The following is a 12,941-nucleotide window of genomic DNA, read 5'->3' on the forward strand; positions in this document are numbered from 1 at the left end:
CTAAGAGAGAATGGCCAAGACAGTCAATATGGAGTGAGGTCGGTGTAAGCTGGGTGTAAACAGAAACAATGGCTTGAATATGCAAGTGCACATCTTTCTGCACAGCATATGGAATGAGGTTATTTCTGTTTCAATGGAGAATGTACTCTGTCTCTGCAAGGAAAACAGCCTTTTGGTTATACTGAAAATCAATCAAATATAATCATGATGACCTTCTTATTAAAGGATGTAAGCCCAGGGGCTTAATTTATTAAATATTCTTAAACACAGATCAGATTGTAAGTACTTTGAAACCACGCCAATATAAACATTGAACTTGGTTATCCTGCAGCAACAATAAATGTGAGTTATTATGTGGATTATAATTAATGGACATTTTTGCAGGGGTTGATATATTTTTCATAAGGGGAAATCAAGTCATAAATCTCAAAGTGGAAATTGAAAACTTCTGAAGCCTACTAGCTCACTGACTCGTTGGGGTCTGTTTCTAGCTACAGCTTCAAATACACTACAAAGTTTGAAGTACAGAATCGTCTAGAATGTCATTGTATGCTGTAGCGTTAAGATTTCCATTCACTGGAACTAAGGGGCCTAGTCCGAACAATGAAAAACAGCCCCAGACCATTACTCCTCCTCCACCAAACTTTACAGTTGGCACTATGCATTGCGGCAGGTAGCGTTCTCCTGGTATCCGCCAAACCCAGATTCGTCTGTCAGACTACCATATGGTGAAGCGTGATTCATCACACCAGAGAACATGTTTCCACTGCTCCAGAGTCCAATGGCAGCGAGCTTTACACCACTCCAGCCGACGCTTGGCATTGCGCATGGTGATCTTAGGCTTGTGTGCGGCTGCTCGGCCATGGAAACTAATTTCATGAAGCTCCCGACGAACAGTTGTTGCACTGACATTGCTTCCAGAGGCAGTCTGGAACTCGGTAGTGAGTGTTGCAACCAAGGACAAAGGATTTTTACGCGGTCCAATTCTGTGAGCTTGTGTGGCCTACCACTTCACGGCCGTTGTTGCTCCTAGACCTTTCCCCTTTACAATAACAGCACTTACAGTTGACCGGGGCAGCTCTAGCAGGGCAGAAATTTGACAAACTGACCTGTTGGAAAGTTGGCATCCTATGATGGTGCCACGTTGAAAGTCACTGAGCTCTTCAGTAAGGCCATTCTACTGCCAATATTTGTATATGGAGATTGCATGGCTGTGTGCTCGATTTTACACACCTGTCAGCAACGGGTGTGGCTGTCATAGCCGAATCCACTAATTTGAAGGGGTATCCACATACTTTTGTAATTATAGTGTATTTGTTTACTGCGGCAGTTCGTTTGGAGAGAAAAGAAATGCAGTCTTAAAAACAAAAAGCCGCAAGTCAGTTATCCTTTTAGTTATTGTATTGGTGTTAAGATATTTACTCTACATATATGGATTGGAATAACATTTATGACAATCGTTTCAAGTGTTATAATCTATGTATGTAATTATGTTGCTGGAATTGATATGTGAGAGTATTTGAGTTGAGAAGGGGTCTTCTTATCACAGACACAAGTTTTACTCACGTAGTTCACTTAACTTCCAGTTGTGAAAAAATACTGCAAAGTGTGCAACCACTGCAGTCTAACACTATTTATTATTTTTATGCGGTGCACAGCAACTCTTCAACTGTTGAACTTTGAAGAAATATCAAATCATTGCCAAAAATGATATACAGAGTGACACACTGGCATACAAACTCACACACCAACACACATTCTCTCACTCTCTCTGCCAGGTGCCACATGGGGCCATCTCTCCCGTGAAGCATTAAGGGACGGACCAAGAAAGAGAAAAGTAATATAGAGGGAGGGAGCAAGAGAGAGTGTAAGAGGGAGCGAGAGAGGCAGAAAAGGGAAATTAATAGAGATGAGAGGGAGAGCGACCATCAGCTAACATACCGAAACTCTATTTAGCTGTGACATTAAACATGGTTTTAATTAGAGCAAACAAGCCTGTGGCTGCATTTACACTGCGTTTATTTTTGACCAATCACATCATATTTTTTCACATCAGATCTTTTTCAGAGCTGATCTGATTGGTCAAAATATAAATTAGTGAAAAAGAGATCAGAATTTTGCTGCCTGTGTGGGTCCAGAACATGTATTAATAGCCCAGAGGCCTGAGCTGTGCAGCGAAGGGGATGATGTGTGTAATTATCAGGGATGAGTATAGGATCTAAGCGAACTTCCTGCACATTAGACAGTGGCAGTCAATGTTTCATGCCCTTACTCCATCTTTTAAATAAAATACCCTTCTGAAATATTTAAGGGGAGGATTTACTGTAGGAGCAATCTCTTCATAGTACGGAGGTTAGTGATGTCTTAACATGTCGCCAAGGACAGGAAGAAGTGGAAGGTAGCCTTATGTCCCAAAGTGGATGAGGAGGATTAAATAAAGCAGTAACAAAGGTGATGTGTCATTTAATGTGAGGTGATGTGTGATCCATATAATTTAATGTTCCTTCTACCCATTTGCTACTGTACGTTTTGTAGAATGTTAGTTCTTGACCCAATTGCCATAACATTATTTGTAACTTGTGGTGTATTGAATACGTTAATATACTGCTGGAATCCCTTGCATTGCACAGAGATTTCAGTCATGCTTAAGGAAATATTGCAACTCTGGCACAACACAGCCATTGGGTCACAAAGTTACAGTAGCAACTTTAGTGTGGTTCCCCCAAATTGTAAATATTTATTGTAAAATCTTGAAAGTGAACACACAGTACGATTGCTTCACTTTGTCACTCACATGCCTGCATGCACAATGATGCACCCTACACATCAATATGAAAGCACACAGGTAAAATGCATGTGTTGCAATTGTATAAGCTTACGTAAGGCCTCTGCAGTTTGTGAACCCTAATGCCAAAGTGTGTAATCATGTCAGATTCTTTGCTGTTTGATCCATGGTTTCAGCTGAGGAAGCTGTGGACCTTTGCTCTGTGCAGTAAGCGTTGTCTAACATTTCCTAAAGATGTTTTATTTTGTAAATGCCACATACATAAGAGAATTAACAATAGTATGGCCAGGTCAGTCAGCCTTTTAATAATTTAGATGATAATGGGAGCTAAAACCTCTGGAAGGCAGATGGGAGAAACTCCATGAAGTCAATAGACAGGCCCCAAAAGGCTCAGGCAGTAAATGTTCAAGACTTTGATATCTTCAGGCACACTATTTGAACTCCATGGTAACATTACTTCATTCAATTGTGTTGTGTTTGTGTATGTCAGTCTAAATCTGTCAGTGTTAGTAGTTGAAAGAACCCAGAAATGGTCTAAAATGTGACAGGGGGAAATGCTAGTCTTGTCTCTCAACTGTTCCAGCTGTGATCTTCTCTTTTCTGGTAGGATGTGGAAGCAGATGCACAATATGTATTGGTGTGTTAAAGAATTACCCTAACATCACACTTACAGAACATGTGTTGAATAGCGTGGCTGTCATAGAGAGCTGAAGTACTCCCATCAAAAGGACTCAGTGCAGAGGGAGGCAGACTGATCAAGATATGATGGCCATCTGAGTCTCATGAGATACTGTTCTGTACTGAACTTGAACACACACAAAAAACTGGCCAAAAACTGAAAGCTAATGTAGCTTGTTAAACATTGTAAACAGTTTAGCCCACAAATCCAAGGTTGTATTATTGCGGTGTGAAGAGAATAATATGTTTTTATTCATCCCCAAAAATGGGTCACAGTGATTGAACAGGCCCCTCTCAACTGTTCCAGCTGTGATCTGTTTCAGAAAAAAAGAGGCAAAAGTTTGTTTTTACCAACTGAATCTACATTAGTCACTTGATTATAATAAGCGTGCTCCCTCTCACTGTTCAGCATTTGTCATTGTTAAACTCAGCTAAAAGATGAGAGAGATAGTTCATAGGAAACACTGAGTGCTAGTTCTAAGACAGAATATGACCCTAGCCTGATCATAACTGCACCATGCTGCATACTGATGAATTCTGTGACCTCATGGGACTAGTCCCTATAGTCCTTACTTGCAAGAAATCATATAGCAAAAGCGCCCATATTTAATCAGTGGATACTCTGCATTGACATTAACAGTCTACTCCTCCCCCTACATTTTAGAAAGTTGGATCTGATGGTGAATGTCTTGGGGGGGGGGGGGGGGGCAGTACGTGTTTCGTACAGAGGAATGGCTAATGTTGCATTGCAGCCAAGGTGTGTGTGAAACAGATGCTCCCTTCTCTGTTGTCATGGTTATTAAAACACAGACTGACAGGCACACATTTGCATCCACAATTAAGCATACACTTATGTAACGGTACTGTTCTCTCTCAGTGTGTGAATGCCAGAAGCAAATCATCATACTTTCCTTTATTCTGGGATTTTAAACGTTCTAAAAAGAAAAGTATCCTTGCCTACAGTTTCTTTTGCACACTCCCAGACATAATCTCTCTAATTCTCCCTCTTCCTCTCACTCCTTCTAGACTCTCTTCCAGCAACCAGAAGCAGTGGTCTGTTGTCATGACTTCAGTCTTTAAATAAGATTCTCCCCCTCATTATTTCACCTCATTAGAGCCCTTCTTTTGGAGATTGGTTCTTTTGGTTCCTATGATGATGAAAGCACTTCCTGTACTGTTCATGGTCAGAAAACAAAGAGCAGTTGCTTTTCCCTAACATACTCTGTGAGATTTTTTTATCACACTTTTGTTGCTGAGAATTGCAAACTTCTAGTCTATTTGAGTAAAAAGGCAGCTGAAGTTTGTAATTCCCACTTTGAAATGTGATTTGCCCTAATGAAAAATGTCTCAACCCCTACAGAAATGTTCATGAATTATAATCCACATTTCCTGTTTCTGCAGGAATGTTTAAAAAAGCTTTCATAGATTGGAAAAACCTTTTGAGATTGGGAATGGAGAGTGATAAAATAAACCTATTTATACATACAGAAATTACATTTCAAACATCTGTTGCGCACAATGAACCTTTTTCTACTCTCCTTCTTAAGCCGTTTTCATGTACATCTCCAAGAAAAAGTATCTACCCCACTGTAGAATTGTCAAGTTGGGTGACCACTATTCTGCCCTTGAGTTGCGTTCCCATGCAAAACTAGACAGATAGCTAACAACTAAATCTTCAATAAAACTCCCAAGGCGTGACTTTTCTTGAATGAATATATTGAAAACGTTTATGTTGTAAAACTGCAAAACACAGAAAAGAATATACTTTAGTATTCAATTCACACCAACATACTGTAGCTGTACATTATACATTTGAAGTTGCATGAATACAAAGCACGTGCTACGGTACCATGCATCTGGCATGATGCCAAACCATATAGCTAATTGCTTTCTCATATGGTAATTGACTAACTCCTTTCATTACTCTAATAATGTACAACCATCTATGTAGAATAACAAGGTATATTACACTAGAAACAGTAACAAAAATACAGTATTGTATATTTTACAATTCGTTTGCATGACGCACGAGCAAAGTAATACAGCTAACATCATACATGAAAGGCATTGCAATTTGTGAGTAAATGCAACCAACCAACATTGATATGTAAGAAACTCTATCAATAACAAGATTATCATCATTAGCTAAATGCTTGAATCGAACTTACAAACAAATATTTTCCAAGGCTGAAGCGTGACAAGAAATAACTACACTGAAAGACCTGCACCGTAGCGTTGTTTTTAGCTGCTTCTAAGCGTGCAGAACGAATTCTCTACTTCCTGTTTGCGTACAGTCTAAGTACCAGAAAGCTCCACTAGGGGGCAAATAACACCATGGAACACAATGAAAATCCATTTTAACTATTGTAATAAAATAATCTGTTACCTTCTAACAGGATGGCAGCACACTCCCCGCCTGGTATAATGAAATTGTGCCACTATGAAATAAAACATATCAAGAAACAAATAATGTCCTTTCTATTTTTATCTTTTGTCTCTAGGATGCTTCAGAAAGAAGAACAACAATCTCTGAGATTGGTCTCAGAAACACCTTAGCAGCTCCTTGCTTGACAATTTTTAGTTCTACTTTCCTAACCTTTTTGTCAGTACTGGGAAAGGTTTTGACCACAATCCCAACTGGCCAGTCATTTCTGTGTGCCTGACTGTCTTTCAATAAGACAACGTCTCCCACTTTTACATTTGGCTTTTCTGCTGTCCATTTTCTACGTCTCTGCAGCGTTGTCAGGTACTCCTGTCTCCACCTTTTCCAAAAGGTGTCAGCGAGACACTGGACTTGCTTCCACTGTTTTCCATGAAGGTCGTTCATGCTGAAGTATCCAGAAGGGGCTGAGGTAGCGCTGGTCTTTTGTGTCAGTAACATTGAGGGTGTGAGAATGGCAGGCATGTCAGGGTCGGTTGACACTGACACTAGGGGTCTCGCATTGATTATTGGAGCCACGAACCCAAGGGGGTCATAAAGACTATTCACTGTGGACAGGATGCCTCTCCGCGTAAAAGGCTTCTCATTGTGGGACACCTGGAATGAGAAGCTGTCTGTTTCCAGGTTCCAGGAAAGTCCCAGACTCCGTTGAAAGGGGAGAGGATCCACTCCTAGGTCCAGATCTTTTAAGTCTTTTGCACGGTCCTCCATAGGGAAGGCTTCCATAACTGTTTTGCTATTGGATGCAATCTTGTGTAGTTTCATGTTGGACTCCGCCAACATTGCTTGTGTTTTTCTTAGAATGTTGATAGCTTCTTCTGTAGTAGCTACTGATGTCAGCCCATCATCGACGTAGAAGTTCCTCACTACATATTGCTTGGGTTCTGATCCGTGTTCCTTCTCACCCTGTAGCGCTGCTCGTCTCATGCAGTAGATGGCTACGGCTGGTGAAGGGCTGTTCCCAAATACATGGACTTTCATCCTGTACTCAGTTATGTTTCTATCTGGATTGTTGTCTTCATACCAGAGAAACCTTAAGTAATCTCTGTGATCCTCACGTACACCAAAACAGTAAAACATTTGTTGCACATCTGCTGTTAGTGCAATGCAATCCTTGCGGAAGCGCATTAGGACACCCAAGAGTGTGTTGTTTAAGTCTGGACCACTGAGCAGAACATTGTTAAGTGACACGCCTTGACACTTAGCACTGGAGTCAAATACTACTCTTATTTGTTCAGGCTTTTGTGGATGGTAAACACCAAATATGGGTAGATACCAACATTCTTTGTCTCCCTCTAGTGGCGGTGAAGGTTCGGCTTGGTCGTTATCCAGCATCTTTTGCATGAAGTCAATAAAATGACGCTTCATGTCAGGCTTTTTGTCTAAAGTCCTGCGAAGTGATGTGAGACGGTTTATGGCCTGCTCCCTGTTATTAGGAAGGCGACGTCGAGTGGGGCGAAAGGGTAGTGGAGCCACCCAGTTGTTTCCATCATCCTGGAAAACCTGTTTGTCCATAATGTCCAAAAAGGCTTTGTCCTCCACTGATGGTGCTGGTTTATCATCGTCTTGTGTTTTGTCGAACACGGAACATCCCAGGTTGTCTGTGTTCACAGTTGTGCTTGGATCTCTCGAGTGCACTGTAGAGGGAGAGATGTGTTTCTGAGCTACGCTGTTGTAGTTCTCTTTTACCTGGATGATGTCAGGGCAAGGGCTCAGATAGGATGTGCGACCATTTTGAAGTATGTTTGTCCTGAACACGTTAACATTGGCTGGTCGGTGAGCCGTTCCCAGACAGACCTCACCCACGATGACCCACCCGAGGTCGAGTCGCTGTGCATAAGGAGTGTCGTGGGGCCCATTGATTTGCTCTCGTACCTTGTGTACCCTTAAGATGTCTCGTCCTAAGAGCAGGAGGATGGGAGCGTCTGGGTCCACAGCTGGAATTTTGTCCATAACTGGTTGCAGATGGGGATGATGATACGCAATGTCGGGGGAGGGAATCTCCGTCCTATCGTCTGGCATCATATCACAGTCTATCAGAGTAGGGAGAGATAGCTGCATGTGTCCGTCTATAGACTCCACCATGAAGTTGACGGCTCTCCTGCCTGAAGTCTCTGTTACCCCAGAACAGGTCTTCATGGTGTATGGAGCAGAGTTGTCATTGATGTTGAAGAGATTGAAAAACTCTGTCTTGGCCAGAGATTTGTTACTCTGTTCATCGAGCACTACATACATTTTGACAGCTTTCTCTCTTTTCCCAGCCGGATAAGCTTTAACTAGGCATATTTTTGAACATGATCTTGGATTAACTGCCTCACCACAGATCTCCGTACACTTTGAGGTGACAGATAGAAGAGCATCGTCACCTTGCTCCCCGCCATGCTCTTTCTCTGCTGTAGCAGTGTCTGTATTTGAAGGGGCTGGGCCTGGATGCAGAGCAGCAAGATGTCTGTCGCTGTCGCACTCAGAGCACTTGATTGACACCTTACAGTCTTTAGCTCTGTGCTGAGTTGACCCACAACATCGGAAACAAATTCCATTCTCTTTGAGATATGATTTGCGCTCATCTAGAGTTTTGTATCTAAACCCACAACACTTTTTAAGAGGATGAGGTTTGTTATGTATCGGGCAGTGATGGTCAGGGTTTTCTATCTTTGTCTTACTGGGTTTGGTTTGGTGGTCTGAGGGCTCAGATGACACATCGGTTTTGTATACAGTCACAGGTGTCTTGCTGCTGTACCTGGCAGGTTTCTCACTTTTCATAGACACCTGGTTAGTTGAGGTGTAGAGGGTGAAACTGGGGTCGTTTCTAGTTTTCGCCTGGTTCCTGATGAATCTCGAGAAGAACGAGAATGGTGGGAATGCTACCCGATAGTCCTCCTTGTATTTGGATCCCTGTGCAATCCATTTTTCTTGTAAACTGAATGGAAGTTTCTCTATAATAGGGTTTACCCCCCGAGATGTGTCCAGATAAGCGAGGCCTGGAAGGTACCCTTCTACTTTAGCACACTCCAGTTCGAGAAGAATGTCACCTAGTTCTCTTAGTTTGTGATTGTCTTTGTTAGCCAGTTTTGGAAAATCATCAATTTTCTTCAACAGTGCATTCTCGATCACTTCAGGTGTACCATAGCACTCTTCTAGTCGTTGCCAGACCATGTTAAGCCCTGCTGTTGCGTTGAAAATATGGACAGATCTAATTCTGTTTGCTTGCTCAGACGACTCTGCCCCTAGCCACTTGGTAATTAGATCTAACTCTTCCCTGGCTGATAAATTCAAGTCTCTAGTCGCATTGAGAAAGGATGCTTTCCATGCCCAATAATTTTCAGGGCGATCATCAAACTTCAGGAGTCCGGAACTCACCATCTCACGGCGTAGGAGGTACTTGATGAGGTCTGGTGCCACTTGTGACTCAGGGACGCTTTGTGTGTGTGACTGGAAGTGGGCTTGTTTTCCATTTACACCATGCTGCTGTTCATTTCTTTTGAACGGAGAGTCTCTGCTCATGTTCTGTTGTTTGCTACTTTCTGGATTATGGTATGTAGCTGGGTCAACACTAAGCTCTTGTTTCTCCACTTCAAATGGAAGTTCAGCAAAGTAGGGCCTAGCATGTTGTTGCACATACTCACAGGTACGCTGGACTGGACTTAAGGGCTGTGTCCCTGTGTCTAGCTCTTTGTAAAGTTCTCTGCGTTCTGATCCTACAGCTTCTTCAAAGGCTGCAGCTTCAGCCAATGCAGCAGCAGCTGTTCTCTCAAATTGGAGAACATATAAACTTGCCTCGAGGTCAGCTTTTTTCTTCATCACAGAAGCTTCCTTCTCAGCATAGGAGACTTGTGCACGCGCTGCGTCTGCCTTGGCGCGTGCTTTGATGGCTGCAGAACTCGCCGTTGAGGATCTGCTTGACTGTTTTGATGACCTTGATCTTGTAGATTGAGACTTGGTCCCAATGTGCTGAAGAGGCTCCTCCATCTCTCTCTGTCGAACTCTTGGCTCTGGTTGTTGTACCGTAGACTGCTGGTCTTCCATAGGAACAGAGGCTTTGTTGGCTGATGAATGTAGAAACAAACCACCGTGTGTGGTTATTCTTGAGCTTGAGCCCGCCGTGATGATGTTTTTTTTACTATTCTGCCCTTGAGTTGCGTTCCCATGCAAAACTAGACAGATAGCTAACAACTAAATCTTCAATAAAACTCCCAAGGCGTGACTTTTCTTGAATGAATATATTGAAAACGTTTATGTTGTAAAACTGCAAAACACAGAAAAGAATATACTTTAGTATTCAATTCACACCAACATACTGTAGCTGTACATTATACATTTGAAGTTGCATGAATACAAAGCACGTGCTACGGTACCATGCATCTGGCATGATGCCAAACCATATAGCTAATTGCTTTCTCATATGGTAATTGACTAACTCCTTTCATTACTCTAATAATGTACAACCATCTATGTAGAATAACAAGGTATATTACACTAGAAACAGTAACAAAAATACAGTATTGTATATTTTACAATTCGTTTGCATGACGCACGAGCAAAGTAATACAGCTAGCATCATACATGAAAGGCATTGCAATTTGTGAGTAAATGCAACCAACCAACATTGATATGTAAGAAACTCTATCAATAACAAGATTATCATCATTAGCTAAATGCTTGAATCGAACTTACAAACAAATATTTTCCAAGGCTGAAGCGTGACAAGAAATAACTACACTGAAAGACCTGCACCGTAGCGTTGTTTTTAGCTGCTTCTAAGCGTGCAGAACGAATTCTCTACTTCCTGTTTGCGTACAGTCTAAGTACCAGAAAGCTCCACTAGGGGGCAAATAACACCATGGAACACAATGAAAATCCATTTTAACTATTGTAATAAAATAATCTGTTACCTTCTAACAGGATGGCAGCACAACCACTATCAAGTTCAAGTAAGCTCTCATCTTGGCAGTGGATTGACAAGAGCAGATGCTGCATGGAAATTCAGTTGGTGCTTGGCTTTTGAGAATTTATTTAGAAGCCCAGTATATGAGAGAGGAGGGAAGAGAGCCAGAGAGGAGAGCTGTGGGCATCATTTCATGACCATCTGACTCCCCTCATACGATCCTCTAATTTATTAATGCAGCGTCTGTGAAGCAATGACTCAAGGGGAGCAGAGAAGATATGGTGAGTCTGCCTGGGGAAGATATAAAGATGCCATGGTGATGGTGTCTTCTGACATGTTGATTGTCTATGTGCATGTGTCACATAAGAAGCAATTGCTTCACATCACAGGATAATAAATGGAACTGTTTACGTAAGGCCAGCTCTACATTGTGTTTGTCTGTGGGTGGAGGTAACCAGGAAATAGATACTGGATGAGATCAAAGTTGCTTCTTTGTTGGTTTATTGACCTCAGGCTTACCCCAAAGGGACAGGTAGTAGGAGGAGGCCAAGTGTATGAACATAGACACACTATTCTATACAGTCCAGGGGAGAGTATACTATACATACACAAAGACTAATTCTAACCAGTGGTGGAAAAAGTACTCAATTGTCATACTTCAGGAAAAGTAAAGATTCCTTAATAGAAAATGACTCAAGTAAAAGTCACCCAGTAAAATACTACTTGAGTAAAAGTCTTAAAGTTTTTGATTTTAAATATACTTAAGTATCAAAAGTAAATGGAATTGCTATGTACTTAAGTATCAAAAGTAAAAGTATAAACTATTTCTAATTACTTAAATTAAGCAAAGGAGACGGCACCATTTTCTTGTTTTTTATTATTAACGGATAGCCAGGGGCACACTCCAACACTCAGACATAATTTGCAAACAAAGCATTTGTGTTTAGTGAGTCCGCCAGATCAGAGGCAGTAGAGATGACCAGGGAAGTTCTCTTGATAAGTGTGTGAATTGGACCATTTTCCTGTCAAAATGTAACAAGTACTTTTGGTTGTCAAAGAAAATGTATGAAGTAAAAAGTACATTATTTTCTTTAGGAATGTAGTGAAGTAAAAGTAAAAGGTGGGGTGGCAGGTAGCCTAGTGGTTAGGGTGTTGGGCCAGTAACTGAAAGGTTGCTGGATCAAATCCCCGAGCTGACAAGGCAGTTAACCTACTGTTCCCCAGTAGGCCATCATTGTAAATAAGAATTTGTTCTTAACTGACTTGCCTAGTTAAATAAAAGGTTAAAAAATTATTAAATAAATAAATATAATATGAATAGTAAAGTACAGATGCCCCCAAAAAATGACTTAAGTAAATATATTTTAAAGTACAACTTAAGTACTTTACACCATTTTATATGCGTAAATCTGTTGCACATTTTCTGAGATGAGCACAGCCCTGTGAAAATGTGAAACATGTTAATGAAAATGTGAAAACATGTTAATGCATTTAAAATTAACTAATTCACTTGTGGTACTTCATTCCCTTAAAACTAGTGACAAAAAACACAGAAATCACTTTGCAGTAGTCACTGGGGAGCGCTGCGTTAGAAGCGTTTCCAAAGCCTCACAGGAGATATCAGATATCAGATATATCACCACTGAGGAGACTCAACCATCCTCAAGGATATTTTTGGCATTGAGTCCAAATCTGGAAGGAGTGATAGTTATGCATGTAGGCTACTGAAAGCAAATGTTTTTTGTATACCGGTATACATTTCTTTCTACCTAGCCAGGTTTCCATTCATTTAGTGACAGTGTAATTTGAATATGCTAAAATCTGCATAAAGAAAATATTTGCATTTTCCCACCAGTTATGTTTCTGCAAAAATCAGTGTGTGGTGACAGTGCACACAAAATTTACTTTTTATCTAAATCTAAAGTTTAATGTGTTTCCATTGCATTTTCACACCTACCGTTTTGTCACAAAGATTATTGCATTAAAGTTGAAATATTTTACTTTTTGGGCGACCCAACAAAATTCACTTAGAAATGTGAGTATAGATCTGTAATTCTTATTAAAATCAAGTCTAAGAAGCTGTAGATCTGTTGTATGTGCACTATTTGTATGCTTCCCAATTTTAAGTTTAGTTTTTGCATCTTATATTTTAG

At 40.9% G+C, this 12,941-nt stretch overlaps 1 protein-coding gene across 1 annotated transcript; it reads right to left on the reverse strand.

Annotated features, from left to right (window-relative positions):
* Positions 1 to 5,081: 5,081 nt before the first annotated feature.
* LOC139563643 (uncharacterized) lies at positions 5,082 to 10,811 on the reverse strand. Its single transcript, XM_071382486.1, has 2 exons — positions 10,578 to 10,811; positions 5,082 to 10,149 (listed from the first exon to the last, which is right to left on the reverse strand). Exon 2 carries the CDS (start codon positions 9,927 to 9,929, stop codon positions 5,961 to 5,963), a length of 3,969 nt encoding a protein of 1,322 aa, XP_071238587.1. The 5' UTR covers positions 9,930 to 10,149; positions 10,578 to 10,811; the 3' UTR covers positions 5,082 to 5,960.
* Positions 10,812 to 12,941: the final 2,130 nt, after the last annotated feature.

This window comes from Salvelinus alpinus, chromosome 34, assembly GCF_045679555.1.
Source record: "Salvelinus alpinus chromosome 34, SLU_Salpinus.1, whole genome shotgun sequence".
NCBI lineage: Eukaryota > Metazoa > Chordata > Actinopteri > Salmoniformes > Salmonidae > Salvelinus > Salvelinus alpinus.

What these genes read in the sequence shown, in the direction of transcription:
- LOC139563643 (XM_071382486.1), bottom strand. Translation starts at nt 9,929, where the DNA reads ATGGAAGACCAGCAGTCTACGGTACAACAACCAGAGCCAAGAGTTCGA.